The following is a 19065-nucleotide window of genomic DNA, read 5'->3' as shown; positions in this document are numbered from 1 at the left end:
CCTGAGTGGAGGGTGCCCTCCGTGGCAGGCACAGCGCCGGGCCCCTGCGGTGAGCCCGGGGTAGGTGTGGGTAGGCCCGGTCCTGCCCTGACTGGGGTGGGGTGGGGGGGGCCTTGGCACCCCTTCTCCACCCTCCGCATCTTGGCTCTGTGTTCTTGGGTTCTGGGCTCCCGGAACAAGCCGCCGACTGTAGGCTGTGGGCCGGGAGGGAGGGCCTTGAGGGGATGAGAGGGCTTTTGTTTCCCTGTTTGTGTCTAGATGGGAATCGACTTCCTCCCACCAAGCTGCAGGAGGTATAAAGGAAAGGGCAGGCCCCAGTGGGCGGGTCTTCAGTCGGCCTTTTTTTTTCCTTTCTGGCATTTCCCTGGGGCTCCACTTCAGCCACCTGCCTCCTTAGGCCCTCGTGCCTCAAAGCACGCTCGTCCCCAGCAGACCTGGGTCACGGAGCCTTGGTTAAATATTTGCCAACTGAGAAGAGCTTTAAAGGCAGCTTGGCCCCAAAGCTGCCTTGGCGATGGGGGGCTCCCCAGCCAACCTCTGCACCCCTCGGCCTCTTTCCCGGGCCCCCGGCGGCCATTTGGGCACCTGAAATGGATGGCCTTCCCTCCGGGGGCGGGTGGCCTTCCCCACTCAGCACGTGTTTATCGGGCACTCACCTGGGCCAGGCACGAGCTGGGGGGCTGGGGAGACGGCGGGAACGAGGTCTCTGTCTGGGGAGCCCGGTGGAAGGAGCCTTTCACCGCCGCAGTCGTGAGGGGAAGTGGGGCGGTGGGTGGTGGAGGCTGTGGGCACTGGACCTGTCGGGGCTTCCGAGGAGGTGACATTCGAGCCTGGGGAGGAGGAAGAGGAGATGGCCAGGCAGAGGGGGAGCTCTGAGAGAGCATTCCAGGCCGGAGACCCCAAGAGCCAGTTTTCTGGGCACGAAACTCCCCCGACTTCTTTCTCTTCACTCTGCTCTCACGAGGAGCTGGGCCACAGCCAGGACTGTGGGACCTCGTGTTGCTCCTTCCCCATTCTCCCAGCCTTAGTTTCCCCATCTGTCCAATGGAGAGCTTGGACTTCATCTCAGAGGGCCCTCCCCAGGTGCATATGCTATTGTAAGCATACGTCACTGGCCATTAATAAGGGGACACTCCAGGGCAGAGGTTCTACTGATGCCAAAGGTTAAGATAACAGCGATATAGCTTTATATTGCTCACCCAGCCCTTTGACTATTAGCAACCAAAGCCGGCATCTCCTGAGGCCCCTTGTCACCAGTGAGGTGTGTGTGTGGGGGAAACATATGATGCCCATTTTACAGATGAAGAAACTGAGGCCCAGAGAGGCTGTTCTGAGCTCAGGGTTTGCTTCTTGCTTCAAGCTTGGCCCCGGAACACACCTGCCTTGGTGAGAAACCCACTCTTCTCTCCCAAAGCCAGTGCCGCACTGGATGCTGGGGATATAGAAGGGAACCAGGTGCCATGTCTGGGCAGGGCAGCTGCCAGGTGGGTGGGGAATGTCCTGGCAGAGAGACTACACATGTTTCCGAGCTCTGTCTCTGCACACTTCTAGGTGTCAGGATAGAGCAGTGGACACACTCTTACCTGTGTGACAAGACAAGTCACTTCACCTTCCCTTGAGGCTCATCTATAAAATGGGTTTAAGAATAAATCTGGGTGGGCGCCTGGGTGGCTCAGGTCATGATCCCAGGGTCCTAGGATGAGTCCCGCATCGGGCTCCCTGCTCGTCGGGGAGTCTGCTTCTCCCTCTGCCCCTCCACGTCTCCCCCACTCATGTGCACGTTTGCGCGCACGCTCTCTCTCTCAAAAATAAATAAAATCTTTAAAAAAAAAAAAAACTCGGTGAGGGTTAAATGCAGTAATTTTTTTTTTTTTTAAGATTTATTTATTTGACAGAGAGAGACACAGCGAGAGAGGGAACACAAGCAGGGGGAGTGGGAGAGGGAGAAGCAGGCTTCCCGCTGAGCAGGGAGTCCGATGCGGGGCTCGATCCCAGGACCCTGAGACCATGACCTGAGCCGAAGGCAGACGCTTAACGACTGAGCCACCCAGGCGCCCTAAATGCAGTAATGTTGATGATAATTGTTAACATATGCTCTGTGCCTGGTGGCGGGTAAGTGCTACAGGCATTAGCTCAGGCCCCAATTATTATTACAATTATGCGCAAATGGGCAAATGTTTGAGTGGGGCCTTGAAGGCTGGCTAAGACTTTGAACTGTGACAAGGGGGGGTGGTGGTGGGAAGGGGCTCCTGCTATGGGGCATAGCGCAGGTGAAAGCATGGAGGTGGGGGCCTGCGGTAGGTAGGAAATGGCCAGGATGGGCCCTGGGGAAGGAAGTGGGGCTCAGAACCTGGCGGGTCCTGGATCTGATTAAGGGTGGCGTCTGCGGGCCGCGGTGTGCCAGGCCCTGCGGCAGGTGCCGAGAAGGTGGTGATGGGTGAGGTTCCCGGTCTCCTGGGGTGTTGGAGGCCAGCGAGAGCCTCCCCGAAGCACTTCGCATGACTGTCCTGTAGGTTCCCACGGTGTGGGGAGCCTGGGTTCAAGCCCCAGCTTGGACTTGGGCTCCTCTGCCTGACAGCTGGCTGACCTTGGACAAGTCACTGGGCCTCACAGCTTCTGGTTCCTCAGTGGGGGTGATAGCCATACCCACCTCCTGGGGCTGCTGCCAGGGCTCACGGTCAAATGCAGTAAAGCCTGGGAGGGAGCAGCCAGCGTTGTGCCCGACCAGCTGTGTGATGCTGCGTAGGCTGTTTCACCGCCCCTCGCGTTCTGCCCTTGCTGTGCACTGGGGTAATGATAGCAGACTACCCCCCCCCCCACCCCAGGCTGTTTTATTCTCCCACATGGAGTCCCTTGCAGGAGCTAGTATGCCATCAGGTGATTGTCACGATCGGGCCTTGGCAGGCTGCGGGCTGCTGTATTTATGGGGACAGGTTTTTCCTTCTTAATAACTGGCCCCAGGGAAGGGGTGACCAGCAGAGGGTCCCTTCAGGGCACCCAAGGCCGGCGGGGAGGGAACCTCATGGGTGGCAGTCACCTTCCCGAGCAAGAAGGACAGCGTTGTGCATATCCTCTCGTTCCTGGGACCCGGCCACAGCCCCTGGGCTGGGCATAAGCCTCCGTTTCTGTGGTGAGGGATCTTTGGGGTGTGTGTGGGGCGGCCCTGGCTCTAGTTCGCTGCCTCTGGCTTCTCGCTCTGAGGTTCCTACTGCGTGCCAGGCCCTGTCCCAGATGTGGTGGGTACTGCCTGGGGGAGTCCGACGGGGCACGGGCCCTTACCCACTGTGGGATCAGTGGGGGGCTATGGAAGTAAGTGGGGGGGCACTCACTGAGCTGGGGGCATCCTAGGGGAAGGTGCGGTGCAGTGGGCGTCTGAGAAATGGGCTTAGAGGAGGAGGGAGGAGTGTTCCTGACCTGGAGAGCAGCCTGCGCAGGACCCCACTGCGAGGAAGAGCATGCAGGAGCCTGGGGGGATCCTAAGGGGTTCAGTCTTTGTCCCAAAGGCAGTGGGAGCCATGGAAGGTTGTTGGGTAGAGAAGGTTCAGGGAGAGAGTTGTAACAAAAAGATCCCTGTGTCTCAGGATGCCTGGGTGGCTCAGTCATTAAACGTCTGCCTTCGGCTCAGGTCATGATCCCAGGGTCCTGGGATCGAGCCCCACATTGGGCTCCCTGCTCCGCGGGAAGCCTGCTTCTCCCTCTCCCACTCCCCCTGCTTGTGTTCCCTGTCTCGCTCTGTCTCTCTCTGTCAAATAAATAAAATCTTAAAAAAAAAAAAGATCCCTGTGTCTCCTATATGCGAAGGATCCGAAGGAGCCAGGAATGGAAAGTGGGTAGAAATTTGGAGGCGGGGGCAGGCCTAGGATGGGAATGGCTTGGTTGGGGGGCAGTGATTAGCGGCAGAGTCAGGGCTCAGCTGTACTGGCCTCTTGACCGGCCCCTAGTCAGCTAGGAAGTCCACCTCACTCTGATGGCCTTGCCCTGGGGAATAGGGCATGGCTGCGGTGGGAATCTGCTTGGGCCTAGAGTGGGGTCCCAGGGACCTGCTGATGCCGTGCAGGTATTCTGAGCAAACTCCGAGGGTTATTTGTGGGGTGACCTTGGACTGGTCCCTTGCCTTTTCTGGCTGCAGTCTCCCTTCTGAACAAGGACTGGCTGGTGGTGGAGGGGGGCACTTAGCTGACTTAACCCCCTCTTGACTCTGGCCCTGCAGGGTTCCAGCTGCTCGTTCAGGCTCTTCTCACAGGCTCTTCTCACGGCCAGCCCCCCTCCTCTGCTGGCCAACAGAGCCTGTCATTACCCCCTCCCAACTTCCCCCGATTACAGGTCCTGAGCGGGAGCCATGTCAGCCTTTCTGACAGTGGCCACCCACAGGGTCCGTGTGGCCTGGAACCTCTGCTCCCAGAGGCTGGCAGGTGGGGGTAAGGTGGGTTTGTCCACACTCTGGTTCTGTGGTAGACTCGGGCTGTTCTGGGTTCCTGTCATTGACAAGCTGTGTGTCTCCAGACAAGTGACATAACCTCTCTGAGTCTCCGCGCCGTCCTCTGTAAAGCGGGGACATGTGAAATGACACATGGGAGCATGGAGCACCCCGCTGGGTATAGAGGAGGTTCTGCCGGGATGTGCTCATAGTGATAGCAGGGCGGCCAAGTAGAAGAGCCCCGGGCCTGGCACGCCGACCCAGCTCTGTTGAGACATGCTGTGTGACCTTAGGAGAGTGTCGCCACCTCTCTGGACTGCAGACTCCCTCTGCTCTCCTAGGTGGATGATGGAGATGGTGGTACTTTGGACGACTGTACGACACGGGGGAAACTCGAGTCCCTGGCTACCTCCTCTCCCTCCCCACCCCGGGCCTTCTCCCCAGTGCTCTGGGAACCAGGTAGGCAGGTTCCGGGCCGGCCCTGCCCTGCAGGGTGCTGCCTGCCTGGTTTCAGTCGGCAAATCTCTTTCAGCTCTGAAACCGGACCGGGCCTCGTGGGGGAGGTGTGGCCCTGGGGCCCTGCTGGAGGGACCGGATGAGCCGGGAACAGGTCTGGCACATTGCCCTCAGCTGGGGCCAAACCAGGGCCGGGCCCAGTATGAAGCCCCCCGTGGTTGCCACGAGGCTGACACGATCTCCGCTGGAGATTACCCTCTTCGTCCCGGGGCCCCCCGGTCAGTGTGGAGGGGGTCCTGGGCCTGGGCTCAGGTCCCGCGTCTGCTGCTCCCCAGCTGGACTTGGCAGGGATCCCGGCTCTCCTCATCTGAAACGTTCCACCGGTCCGGACACCACCTACCCCAGGGCCGAGTCACGGATGGGGGGCATGACCTGGGCGTGGTAGGTGCTGGGCTTTAGTAGGGCCGCGAGAAGGCATTCGAGGCTCTCTGGGGCACCGCTGTGCTCCTTTCTCTCGTCCTCAGCTCCACGAGCCCCTACTCCTGTGTGAGCCTCACTTTTGCCATCTGCACAGTGGACCAAGTCCCCCAGCCCCTGAGAGTCTGCAGGGGACTGCAGGCTACCCTTGGGCCTTCCACAGTCTTGCCCAGCCCCTGCTTTCTGAGTGCAGGAAGCAGCGTGACCCTTAATGTTGTCAGCTTGGAAAATCAGAGATTAACGTTCTTCCGGTTGCCTTGGCTACTGTTGTTGCTGGTCCTGGGGCTGGGCTGGGCCAGGGGTTGCTCAGCTGGGCCAGGGGGGTTTCAAGGGCCTCTCCTTGAATTACAGGAACCTCGGACAATAGGCGCTTTATAGGAGCCCCCGTTAGCAACATGCCCCTTTGCCAGAGTGAAGTGCTTTATGTCCGTTTGCTCATTGATCTTGATCTTCTTATAACCTGATCAGGCAGATACTGTCGTGCCGTTTTGCAGAGGCAGAAACAGAGGCTCAGAGAGAGAAAGTGCCTTGGCCAAGGCCACACAACTAGTAGGGGGCAGAGCCAGGACTTGGACCCAGAGCCCGTGTGCCCAGTAGAGATGCTGTCTTGTACCCAGGTAGCGTTGATGCTGAGTCCTGCTCCCGCCCCGCCCCGACTTCCCTCCCAGTCCTTCTGTCCAGCCTGAGGGGCCTGTGGTCAGCTCCGACTCAGAGCTGACTCACCAGCAGCTCAGAAGAGATGCTGAGGCCAGCATCCTGGTCAGCTCCTGGGGCCAGGGCAACACTGATTAGATCATCATTGAGATTTTAAATCAGCTGAGCCAACAGGGACCCACCCACCCATTTTATAGTTAGTACAATTAAGGTCCAGAGAAGATGGGACAGGTAAGGATCCAGTAGGCATGAAGGTTCCCTCCCAGCCCTCACCAGATAGGGGCTGGAGACTCCAGGCTTCAGTCCTGGCTCTGACAGTCATCGATTGTGTGACCTTGGGAAAGTCACTTTGCCTCTCTGCACCTCAGTTTCTTCATCTGTAAAATGAGGATAGTAAAGTGTGCTTTGCCCGCCTCTTGGGACCAGGCAAAGACCCCAAAAGAAAGTTTAAGGCAGGGCTTTGGAAATTGTATTGTGGTGCCACGTGGGAGGTTGTTGGATGAGGAGGCTTTATGGGGTGGGGGCTTTGTACAGGCATTGAAACCCGCCTCTTTCCCCTTCTGGGCTGTGCGTCTCTGAGTAGGTCACCAGGTCTCTCTGAGCCTCAGTTTCCTTATCTGTAAAGTGGGGTAGCAGTATCCGTTAGGGTTCAGTGGGCTGTTGAACATGCGTAAGGTTTTAGTGTTAGGCATACCCAGTAAACTCGGGGGGCAGAGTTAGGAGGCCCAGATGGGAAGGGGTGCCTCTGGGTCACTCTCGATAGTCCCAAAAGATGCAGCCCTTGGAGACAGGGTTCCAGTTATCTGGGGGCAGAGTCCTGCTAAGATCCGCAGAGATACAGGTGCAAGATCCCATATTCCATTAGCTGGCTGCAAGGCTTCACTCCAAAACAAGCTCCCTGAGAGAGGGGGAGGGAGAGAGAGAGAGAGAGAGAGTGTGTGTGTGTGTGGGCGTGCATGCATGCTTCACACTGGCCCCCAAGTCCTGAGCCAGATGGAGCGCACTACCCTCCTACTGCAGACTTGATGTGGAAATGCAGGCCCTGGGGATGGTGCAGCGGCCCCCTGAGGTCCCAGAGCACAGTGGTGTCTGGGTGCAGACTGGGACACTGAGGTCCACTCCCAGAATTCACGGGCTGCCTTCTTGGGCTAAAGAGGGAATCAGGACCCCACAGGTGGGTGCTTCCCATGACAACCCCATGGAGATGCTCAGTAGGTTTTTGTTGACCTACAGGTGAAGTGACTTTTCTTGAGCCATTAATCTTTCCAAGCATTGGCTTATACACCTGTAAAGTGGAGGGTTTTATTCAGCTCTGGGGCCATTTGAAGAATCCGAGTATGTGCATGGGTCCCTGAGTCTGAGTGGGGTGAGCTTACCACCTAATTCTGCAGGATATGCTGGCAAAGGGGCACCGGCTGGGCAGCGATGCGCCCTGGGCACTAGCAGAGGCTGAGGATTACACCAGGGGAGCCTCTCCAAGGTCAGGTGGGAAGCGGGGGTTCCTTCTTGCACACACCTGGCCCGGCTTTCCCACCCCCTTACCTTTGCCTGAGCCCCTCCTTCCTCCTAGTGGGCTCTCCATTTGTCTGGCCTGTCAGCTGAAGACATACCTATCATTGTCATTATTATTTTGTGATTCTTGTCCCGGTTGTTAAAAAAAAAAAGTCTTTCCTTGATTTTTTTCAAGCTGTAAAAATTATATCTGCTAATAAAAATTTCAGTCTCTTATCATGGCTGTGATAAGCTGAGCACTATTGTGATTAATAGTAACATCACAGGAACATTTAGGGAGGTCCTGAGCCCAGCAGTTCCGAGCTATCCCGCCGTCACATTGCCCATCTGACAGCACCTGCTTGTGCCAGGCCCACCCTCCTGGGGTTTGCAGTTAAATCTCAGATGGATCGGAGGGTCCCTTCCCTTCCCCACCTGAGGCTCTGAGCAGGCCAGGTGGCCTGTGGGGCTGGGCTGGGGGCTGGCAGAGCGGGAACTCCTTCCCCCCAGCCTGCGCTGCGCACCCAGAGGCTGGGAGCCGGGGGCTGGAGGGCAGGCTTCCTCTGTCCCCGGCCCATGCCATCTCCTAGAGCAGCACCCGAGGCTGAGTCGGTGCAGGAGGAAGGATGGATGAGAAGGTGCGGAAGGTGGGCGAGGCGGCACATGGCCTCAGACTGCTCCATGCCGGCGTCTCTACCTCCCGGCCGTTCCTGGGCCCGGGACCCCCTAGGGGTCGGCCCTGCCTCTGGGCATGGAGCCACAGCCTGCTTCCTGTCTGTCCTCGGTGGGAGGGATGTCCTGTGGGGCCCTGTGGACCGTGGTCAGAGCCAGGAGCGGGAGGGGGTCCTCAGTCTGTGGGTCAAACCCCGACTGCCTCAGTCTGGATGTGTCACCTCGGGTGAGCCTCTCATACTCTGTGACTCAGAGTGCCTTTTGGGGTGGTGAGCCTTGGTCTCAGTGGCCCTAAATCCATGGCACATGGTGTCTTCAGAAGCCATGAAATGAGGCAGAAGAGCTGGTATGGGCAGGTGTGGAGGAGAGAGGGGCCCCTGGGGCCTGGTGGGACCAGTCACAGACACCCAGGCAGGGATGCTGCAGTGGGGATTTGAACTGCCAGAATCCCTGGGCAGCTCCAGGGAGACAGCCACTGTAGGGTGGCAAGAAGAAAAAATGGGGTGCTGAGCAATGCTTACAGGAAGGGGACTGCCCGGGCCCTGACCCCAGAGCTCGGCAGGCCAGAGGAGCATCCAAGGCGGGCACGGCTGTGGTGTCCGTCCGGGTTCTCCGGCAGCGTCAGCCTGTCTGGCTGGGGACCCTGTTCAGGGCTTCTCCCCTGTGAGCCCTTTATAAATCCCAGGAGGGGACTGCACCCCCTTCCCCAGCCTGCCTCTCTGAGGTCTTTCCAGCCCCCAATCCTAGGCCCTCGAGTCCTCATCCTCTGTCTTCCTGTGGCACTTCCTTTGTACCAAGCACAAGGCAGTTCCTTCCAAGCTGTCTTAGGACATCTCTCAAGAATGTGCTCAGTGCTGCCCTTGCCAAGAAGCCGTCCTGCAGCCCTGCTTCCTTCTACCCCCCCCCGCCCCCCAGTCTTCCCTTTCTAGCCCTTCCTCGGCCAAATTTGGGCTGAGCGCACCCAGTTTCCTGGCACTGCCTGGCACCCTCCTTCAGTCCTTAATCCCTTGAGGTATGATGTCACACCGACCCCTGGCCTGGTGGCTTCCCCAGTCCTATGGGGCCTGGTGCAGAGGGGACACTTAGTAACTGGCAAGTGGACACCCACCTTGCTCAGCACCTGCCTGTACCAGGCCACACGGGCGGGGGGGGGGAGCAGAGGGGATCCAGCGGTGAGCAGAAGGGGTGCCAGGGCCACCCTCTATGGTGTGCAGTCGATCCTTAGATACTAGCCCCCCGATCCCTTAGGCTCCCGAATTGGAAGAGCAAGTTTGGGTAGTGAGAGACCCCACTCTATGATCTCTTTGGTTCTGGAATTTCAGGTAGCAAAGGGTTTATCGGAAAACAGATCCAGATCTATATAGTTCTCGAGTTTGGATAGCGAGGCATGCCTGTAATTGCAGTTGGGTGAAGTGGGGGCCAGGGCTGCTGCCGTCTGTTTGGGGGTACAGGGTGCCTGGGGCCACCACCTCTTTTCCTATTCCATTTTCTGTTTCAGCCCATACCCTCTCCCCTCTCCACCCTCTGCCTGGGGACTCCCCCCCGCCCCAGTGCTCGTGCCCTCCACTCCTAGACCCTTGTCCCACAGTCTCACTCCAATAACTTGTCCACATCCCATTGAGAGGGCTACAGTGGATTTTCTGCTTGCCCCCTCCCCCACCTGGCCCTTCTTAAGAAGTCCAGATACTCCAAGCCTATCAACTCATCTTTGCCTTCTGGCTCCTAATGGATCACCTTGTTCTGGTTTTCACTTCCTCAGCCTCCCCAGCTTCCTCTCCAACCTACAGCCCACCCACCACCCCCTGCCCCGGGTCTTGGTGCACCTGATGGGATGATAGCATGTTGCCTTGCCCTTTCCATCCTTCTCCCCAGTCCAGCCCTGGGGCCTTCTAAACCTAGCCACCCCTTGCTTGGATGCAATATCTGGGTTTTGCTGAGAGCATGCTATGGCTTAGACAGACTTGAGTTCGAGTTCTGACCCAGGACAGCAGCTTCCTTCTGGGCCTGACTTCCCAAGGGTCAGGGCAGATTCTGGCCCTTCTGGAAATCATGCTCTGAGGCTGGGCATACCAGGGGCTGGTCGGGCCTCCCAGAGCTGTGGCTGAAGGACCCTCGAGATCCCGCATGGGGGGAGAGTATCTGTTGGGTGTCTGGCTGCTGGGGGCAGAGTCGGGACAAAGCCCTGGGCTGAGGCTGCCTGGCCTGGTGGCTGAGACCCTGTCTCTCCAGTCCTGGGTCTGCAAGCCACCTCGTCCCTAAAATGGGAAAACAATAGCACTGACTCCCTAAGGATTTCATGAAGATTCTTTGGGATCCTGCATGCAGAACTTGCCCGCGCACTGGCTCAGGTTAACACTAAGTGGTAGTAGCTACGATGATGGTGATGATGATGTGATTTATCAGTATTATTGTCACCTATGATCCCGTTTTTTCTCTTTGGCTCCAGTTCATTACCCCTTCTTGCCTGCTCCCCCCAACCCTCCCAGTTCTGCCTCATCATTTTTCAAAACAATTCCCGTGGTCTTTGAGAGAGTTCTGGTTGTTTATGGTTTTTAAAAAATAGGCATTCAAAGCAAATTCCTCATTTGTTCTCCCTCTTCTCTCCCCAGATTGGAATCTGGACAGCCATGACCTCATTCCAGGAAAGGGGACCACAGGCAGGGTCTGTGGAGAGGGGTCCTTGGGCTGAGCTCTTCCAGAGGGAGTAGAGGGAGTGAGCTTGCCTGAGACCCTGGGTGGGGATGTGGCTACATGCTTTCAGCCCTCCTCCCTGGCCACCACCTCATAGTGGGGCCCCTGGACTGCATCCCAGCTCCACCACCCACTGGCTATGTGACCTTGAGCCAGTGACTTAACCTCTCTGGGTCTCAGCGCTTCTGGGTCTTCTCTAAAATGGGAATAACAGCAGCCCTACGTCACAGGGCTCGTGAGAGGATTAAATGAAATGCTGTCCTAGCTGGGTGCTCTTGAGAAGCAGAGACCAGCCGTAGGAGGGACGGTGTCTCATCAGCCCCTTCTTTGAGAAAGGGCCAGGTCTTCAAACCTGGAGTCCAAGACTGGCAGAGGTGGCAGGGCCTGTCCACCATGGACTCTAGTCTTAGTGTGCAGGGAACTGAGGCCCAGAGAGGGGAGCCTCGGAGTGAGCTGGCACAACCCCAAAGTCAGGACTCGAGCGGCAGCTTCTTGGGATCGGGAAATCTCTCCCAAGGACAGGGCCTCCTTGTCATGGGCCTCAGTTTCATGTTATTAGGGAAGCCCCGGCAGTGCTGGTCCTGAGCGTCTGAGGTGTGCTGGGCGAGCCCTGGAGGCCACAAGAATCACCTTCTCTGCTCAGAAACTGCTTTGGCAACAGAGAAGCAAATGGCCAGTGGAGGCAAAAAGGTGGTTAACTTGGTAGAGGAGTTAATTTTAGAATGTGTTTTTTTTTTTTTTATTGTGGAAGGAATCACGGTTGTAAAATAATTCAAATGCTGTAAAAGTGAATAAAGCAGAAAATGCAATTCACTCGGCCCTGCCATTCCCACATCCAGGGGTCCCACCCAGAACAGTTGGGGAGTGCTGCCTTCCGGGACCTTTTCCTCCGTCTCCAAGCGTAAATAATTTATAGGCACAAATAGGAGTGATTTTAAATGAGGTAATATTCCGCACGCGGTTCTGTAACTCGCTTTTCTTCACGTGGCCGTGTGGGCACCTTCCCCCTGGTGGTACGTGTAGGTTCCCCCACCCCCGGCCCAGGTGCGCCTGGAATGGTCCGAATCAGCGTCCACGCATGCGCATGTGGCTCGTGTCTGCTGATTGGCTGGGTGAATACATACACCTGCTCCTCCGGGAGGCGTGCGGTGGGTAATTCCTGGAGGAGTGAGCGCGGCATCCGGGGCACCACGTGAACCCTTAAAATTGTACGCCCTCAAGGCCTTCCCGATGTCCAGCACCCAGGGCTCCGAGTTGAGGGGTCTGTTCCCCCACACCCTGACTGGTCTGCCTGCAGCTGCTGGGTGGCTGGGAGGCTCGGCGTCTTTTCACTTGTCTGTTGGTGTCTCGTGTTTTCTTTCTGGTGATTTTCTCTGTCTCCATTGTTGCTGGTTTTCCTGTGCGAAAGTCCACCCACTGTGTGCAGGGAACACACCACTCCGGCCAGGAACGTGAGGCCGGTGAAGGCAGAGCACCCGAGCCCACAGCTTCGCAAACAGGGATTACGGAGCTTGGCTGATGTCCCTGGGGCAGGGCGGCTGCTCGCAGGGAACCATGGCGACCTCACAGCCCTGTTTCTTCTTCCCTTTCAGAGAAAACCGGGAAGATCCTGACGGAGTTCGGCCGTTTTTATGAGGACCAGTATGGCGTGGTTCTCTTCAATAGCATGCGCCACGAGATCGAGGGGACGGGGCTGCCGCAGGCCCAGCTGCTCTGGCGCAAGGTGAGAGGGGCTGGGCCGGGTGCAGGGCGGGCTCCCGCTCGGCCTCAATTTACCGTTGTTGCCTGGATGGTCTCTAGGGGCCCCACCCAGCGTCTTTTTTCTTTTTTTAAGATTTTATTTATTAGAGAGCACAAGAGTGAGCGAACGAGCAGGGGTGGGGGCAGGAGGAGGGCTGAGCAAGAGGGAGAAGCAGACTCCCCGCTGAGCAGGGAGCCCGATGCGGGGCTCGATCCCAGGACCCCAGAATCAGGACCTGAGGCGAAGGCAGACGCTTAACCGACTGAGCCACCCAGGCGCCCCCCACCCAGCTTCTGAATCGGCAGATAACCCAGTGGCCTTGCCAAGACCCCTCCGTTCACCATGGGGTACGGGGTACTCCCTGCCAGCTCAACTCCTCCATTGGTAGAGCTGGGGCTCTGGAATCATCTTGACATGCCTGGGTTCAAGCCCAGCTGCTCTTTTTTTTTTTTTTTTTTTTAAGATTTATTTATTTCAGGGGCACCTGGGTGGCTCATTCGTTGAGCGTCTGCCTTCGGCTCAGGTCATGATCCCAGGGTCCTGGGATCGAGCCCCGCATCGGGCTCCCTGCTCTGCTGGAGGCCTGCTTCTCCCTCTCCCACTCCCCCTGCTTGTGTTCCCTCTCTCGCTGTGTCTCTGTCAAATAAATAAATAAAATCTTTAAAAAAATAACAATATTTGAGAGAGAGAGAGTGTGCACGCATGTGTGCCCATGAGAGTGGGAGGAGGGGCAGAGGGAGACGGAGAATCCTCAAGCAGACCGCGGAGCCCGATGCGGGGCTCGATACCAGGACCCTAAGATCATGACCTGAGCCAAAATCTAGAGTTGGACGCTTAACCGACTGAGTCACCCAGGCGCCGCTCCTCTTAAAGGCCTCGTGCCCATGAGCAAATCACGTCACCTTGTGGATCTTAGTTTACTCATCTGTGAAATGGGGTAAGAACACCTGCGCAGGGTGTTCTTGATGAAGGAATCAGCCAGCCGGGCGCCTGGAGCAGGGAAGGTGCTCGGTGAGCGCTGGCTGATAGTGTCAGCATCGCCAGGCTTGTCATTAGCCTGTTATTAGCAGGATTGTGTTTGCCCAGTAAATATTTGTGGAGGGACTGGAAGCTGTGTGACTCCAGCCCATGGGTCAGCATGGACTGAAGGAGGCACACAAGGCCTCCTGGGAAGGGCCCCGTGGTGACTGGCCCCCGAATGGGGCCGGAGGCGGGACTGGCAGAGAGGAGGTGAGGGACAGTTGGAACACAGGCTGGGCCGTGAGTGCCCAGCTGGGAGCTGGCAACCCCAGGCCTGAGCCTGTGGGGTGAGGAGCTAGCCCTTCTTCGGGGGAGGTACAGGGGGCCCTGAGTCAGCCCAGGGAAAATCCAGGGCATTCCCGTTCAGTGACCTTCACCTTCTACCCCCTGGACAGCCCAGGGGTGGCAGAGGGAAGGGTGACAAGGAGGAAGGGTGTCAGCCCCACCTCTTCTGCAGGTGGCCTGCCCCGAGTGGCCCAGCAGCAGGCGGGAGGCTACTTGGTCCTGGCTGGTGGCCCCGGGGCAGAGTGCCCGCCAGCTTCCCTCTGGGGAATTGGACTGGCTGAGCTGATCCCTCTGGGAGTGGGCTCCAAACCAGGTCAGCCAGGCCACCCCAGTGCCGCCGCTTGGGTCCTTCGTGGCTGAATTCCGTGCTTGGTGGGCTCCAAAGCTGCCCTTGGTCACCTGGCCGCACCTCCCCACCCAGTCCTGTCGGCTTCCTCCCGGCTGCCGGGGTCAGCCTGTTCTCAGGCTTCGGGGGCCCGGGACAGGACTGTAGGGGAAGGATGGAGGCTGGAATGCTGTGGTCTGGGGGGAGAGAACTCGGGGGACCGGGCCCAGAGCTTCTTGGTAGCTGCTGGCTTGGGCAGTTGAGTCAACCCTCAGGGGTCGGTCTCCTGACCTGACAGGTGGGTACCTCCTGCGGAGGGCTGTGGAGAACTAGGGGAGCAGGTGGGGTGGTTACTAAGGGATGCAAGTCCTGACTTGCTGGGTAACCTCCAGCCCATGGCCTCACCTTCCCGAGCCTCAGTTTCTCTGCCTGTGAACTGATACCCAGAACTGCCATCATGGGCCAGAGGCATGAGAGTAGCCTGGGGAGGGAGTGGGGATGTCCTGGGGCCTCTGAGGCCAGATGGGATTCGGATCATGCGGCAAGGGACCAGTATGGGGCTCGCTGAGGTGGCAGAGCAGAAAGAAGAGCCTCAGAAGGCTCCAGACTTGGGAGGGTTGGGGTGGTTTCCTTCTTGTCCCCACCCTCTCCCAAACCCAAGTGGCAGAAGATGTGTCCACCTACCATGAGACCAAAGGGGCTGGAGCTGGCTTTCGGGACGTGTTACCCTTTATGTCTTCTCAGCGGGAAGGACAGCTGGAGGCATCACCTGAAAAGAGACAAGTGGACCCATGGTCAGGGCCACACACTGACTGAGCCAGGGCAGGTGCGGGGCCACGCTGGTCCCACAGACACTCGGGAGACAGACCGTAATGCACGACAATCTGGGTGCCACGAAGGAGATGACAGAGTGAACTCAGCCTGGGTGGGGTGTCTGGCCTCGTCTGGGTGGCCCACTAGGGCTTCTTGGAAGAGGGGCCATCTCCGCTGAGGACCTGCCGGGAGGGGAGAACATCCGAGTGCGGGAGCAGTGTGTGCAGCCGGGCCTTTCAGTGGCTGCCCAGGATGGTGGAGGCAGGATGCGAGCCCGGTTCCAGGTTCCTGGCTGGGGTGGAGGGCAGGCCGGGGCCGTGTGCCTGCCAGAGCCCCGGAGCATCCCGTGACCCTTTGTGTCTGGTCCCTTGGTGTCGTGGCCCCCTCCCCACCCTGTGACAACAGAGGGCCGAGGTGGTACCCGGAGGTGTGGCCTGGACTGGGTGTCTGGCCCGTGCCCACGTGTGTGGTGTCACAGGCGGCCCGGGTCCCAGTGACCCAAGACGGAGTGGTGGTTTCTGACGGCACGAGGCTCGAGAGTCACGGCGGGAGGGACATCTGTAGTAATGCTTTAATACCCAGTGTAGGAACACTGCAGTGACACGTCAGTAAGAGGAGTAAAAGGAAATTACCCCCAATCTCTGAAAAGCAGGGATTTTTGGTCCCATTTTGCCACTCAGGAAACTGACCATTGTGATAAATCAGGGTGATATCATAATAGAAATAACAATGTTAATTGTCATAATACCAATTGTTTTTATTAGAAATAATACCGTAGCAGTAGTAAGAGTAAAAAACCAGAAATCGTGTTAAAAATAGCAGTTATGCTATGTGGGCGCTGCTCATCCAGCTGGCTCGACATCGCTTGGAGGGGTTAGACTTATGTCCACACCTGCGCCGTGGACACTGAGGCTCAGAGAGGTGGAGCTGCTTGTCCAGGCTCCCGCCGCATGGGCGGTGGGGCTGGGGCAGGGATCGGGGCTGTCGGAACTGGGGTCTGTGCTCTAACCATTCGCCACCCAGCGAAGGTTCCCAGCGCAGCATTGGAGAGCTTTGCAGAGTCCAAAATATTTTGCCTGGGCTGGCAGGTTCCGTTTCATTTCCGGCAGGCCTTCCAGTGGAAACATGACTCTGCCATTTGGAAGTCTTAAAAATAAAATCCAAACCCGCATGCAACCGCCCATTACGGGCTGCCCCAGAATCTGGGGGTGGACTCCCGAGGGGGCGGGGGGGGGTTCTGGGAAGGCCTGCCCGGGGCTCCCGCTGCCCCTGATGTGGGGCTCCTGCCCTGAGCTAGGAGGAGGACCAAACCGGGGGGCCTGGGGAGAGCGAGGGTCTTACCAGGGTGTCAGGAGAGCTATCTGCTCTTTCTCTCTAGAAAAGATGGGGATTTGAGAGCTGCGTTTGAGAGGAGGCCTCTGTCTAAATATAGCCCACTGAGCATAGCTCTGTGACTCGGGCAAAGGCCACTTGTATGCGGTGGGGTGGGGGGTGGCGGGGAGACCATTTTCTTTTCCTGTAAATATTTTTATCCCTGGGTAGGAAGCAGTCGTGGGGTCCTATTGTTTGAGTACAATGGGCCCTCGTTTTCCAAGAGTGTTTTGGCATTTCCCCTTGAAGAGTAGCAGGGAGGTTGCTGGGGAGAGGGGGCCCCTGTGAAGACACAGGGCCTTGGGGGTGGGCAGCTTGGGACCTAAGGCTCCCACCTGACTCCAGCGGCAGGGGCAGACCCAGAAGCTGAGTGGGGAAGCTGGGAAGGGTTAGGCACTGCTAATGATGATACTTTCTCCTGTTACTACATAGGATATGTGTTTATTTTTGCAAAAGGCTCCATATTTATTGCAGAACAGATAGAAGCTATTGAAACTCCACTCATCCAGGAGTAAGCCTGCCCCCTGTCGCCTCTGTATCTCCCTTTCCTGAAACTTCCCTGTGTGGGTTTGCTCAGGAAACATGCTCTCAGGCATGGCCATCCCTTCTCCCCAAATAAGTCAGCCTGGGGAGCTGGGAGACTGACGCAGCCCGAGGAATCCCAGCGGCGGTCATATCCTGAGCTGAGCAGACTGTCAGGTGCGCGTGATCCTGGCACGCGGCGTCTTATGGAACCCTCAAGATGCCTGGCTGAAGTCATTGCTGTCCCCATCCTCATGTTACAGATGAGGACACTGAGGCACAGACAGGTGATGTGACAGGCTCGAAGTCACACTGAGTCAGGTGGAGTCAAAGCTAAGGCTTTGCGAGGAAGGTCTGGGTGTTTCTGCTGCCCACATTGGTCATCCGTCTGCCAGGGTGCTGGTCCAACACTGAACCCTCCAAACCGAGGTCCCTTCCAACCCCACCCAAATTCATGGAGTTCATCTTATTAGCTGTCAGAGCCGGGGAGGTTCTCTGCAGCCACCTTGGCCAAGTTTTTGTTACCCTGAGGGGATACTGAGGCCGAGAGCAGGAAAGAGACTTTCCCAGGTGCCGGGGCCTTCCCCGTACTGGCCTCTGGACATTTCCCGTCCTGCTGGTGTAGCCGCGCTGCAGTGGTGGGTGGATGGGAAAGCAGCCTGCCGTGGGCTGCAGAGACGCGTCGCAAGGTAGTCGTGCCTGTCTAGGGCCAGGACAGAGTGGGAGACCTTGGTCCTGGCTGGGCCCCGAATGCTGGTGCCTGGCCTGGGCTCAAGTCCTGGCATCGCTGTGGCTCTGGCTGGACCTTGGGGAAGCTCCTTTGCCCTGAGCCTCACTCTCCTCATCTGTCACATGGCTAAGATGCAGCCCTGCCTCAGAGGAGGACTCGGGGAGATCGGGATGGGGGATGTGCTCAGCCCCCCCTTCTTGGGGGACCCCATTGCCCGGCTGGGATGTGGGGGAGCCCGGCCTCACTCCCCACTCCACCCCACCCGCAGGTGCCATTGGATGAGCGCATCATCTTCTCTGGGAACCTCTTCCAGTACCAGGAGGACAACAAGAAATGGAGGAACCGCTTCAGTCTCGTGCCTCACAACTATGGGCTGGTGCTCTACGAGAACAAAGTGGTGAGGCCCCCCCCCCCCACACCTCTGCTCTGCTCCTTCTCCGCAGCCCCCACCCCCAACCTGCTTGTTCCGCTGGCTTCCTATAAACAGCCCTGCTCTGGGGCTCCCCTTTCACTTTGCCTCCCCCCTGTAAGCCACTCGCCACTAGCCCCTACCCACCTCAAATCGTCCAGTCCCTCCAGTTCCAGGGCCAGAGCCCCTGCTCCCTCACCCCCCAGCCTCTTGCTGGCTGGGCTTCCTGCCGCTCTCCAACCGCTCCCATCCTTGCTCTTCAACTCACGACCAACTGCTGACACAGGGGTCTGGCCATTCCCTTCCTCCGCTTACCCCAGGGCAGCGATCCCATCTTTTTCCTTCCTGATTCCTCTGCCCCTCTGGCAACCCCTGCTGCCTAGTGGGTAAGTGTCCTGCCCATTGTTCCTTATCTTTGCCCTGGGCCCTTGGGGAAGCCCCCCGTGGTTGAGCCACAGACCCAATTTCTTCTACCATAGATTTCTCCAAAGTAGCAAAGGACAGGCCTGAGTGCCCTTTGTTCAAGGAAAATCAGGGTTAAAGAAATGTAAACAGGGCGGGAGCAGCCTGATGGCCCCTGGCAGGGCTTCTCAAACTGGTAACCGGCATCAGAACCACCTGGTGGGCATATGACACAGGTTACTGGGCCTACCCAGTTTGATCTGGGCCTGAGCAGGGCCAAGAGTTTGCATTTCTAACAAATTCTCAGGTGGGGCTGTTGGTGCTGATGACCTAGGACCACACTTGGCAGATCAGTGCCTTGGAGGTCCTGAGCCATCCTGGAGCAGCGTGTTGGGTGGTGACACCTAGTGGCCGGCGGCAGCACGGCAGCCCTGCTGTATGAGCTACTACATTAGAGCCACTTTTTACCCACTTGGGTGTAAGAACGCAGTGTCCAGACCTAATTCTCCTCCAAAGGGGACTCGTGTGGAGCTCAGAACCTAGGAATTTGCTGGACAGCGCAGGGTCATGGTCAAAGACTCTGGACCCA

The 19065-nt window shown here is 57.8% G+C and overlaps 1 protein-coding gene across 1 annotated transcript in view; it reads left to right on the top strand.

The window, feature by feature from the left end:
• NIBAN2 (niban apoptosis regulator 2) overlaps positions 1-19065 on the top strand; it is a 50681-nt gene that overhangs the window by 18685 nt on the left and 12931 nt on the right. The window contains exons 2-3 of the mRNA XM_036112841.2: positions 12451-12581; positions 17934-18062. Of these exons, the coding sequence (XP_035968734.1) occupies positions 12451-12581; positions 17934-18062 (260 nt within the window). The remainder of the gene's footprint in view (positions 1-12450; positions 12582-17933; positions 18063-19065) is intronic.

Source organism: Halichoerus grypus, chromosome 14 (assembly GCF_964656455.1).
Source record: "Halichoerus grypus chromosome 14, mHalGry1.hap1.1, whole genome shotgun sequence".
NCBI classification, from domain to species: Eukaryota; Metazoa; Chordata; class Mammalia; order Carnivora; family Phocidae; genus Halichoerus; species Halichoerus grypus.
Note: the sequence above shows the minus strand (reverse complement) of the source record. Positions and strands in the feature narration are given on the sequence as shown.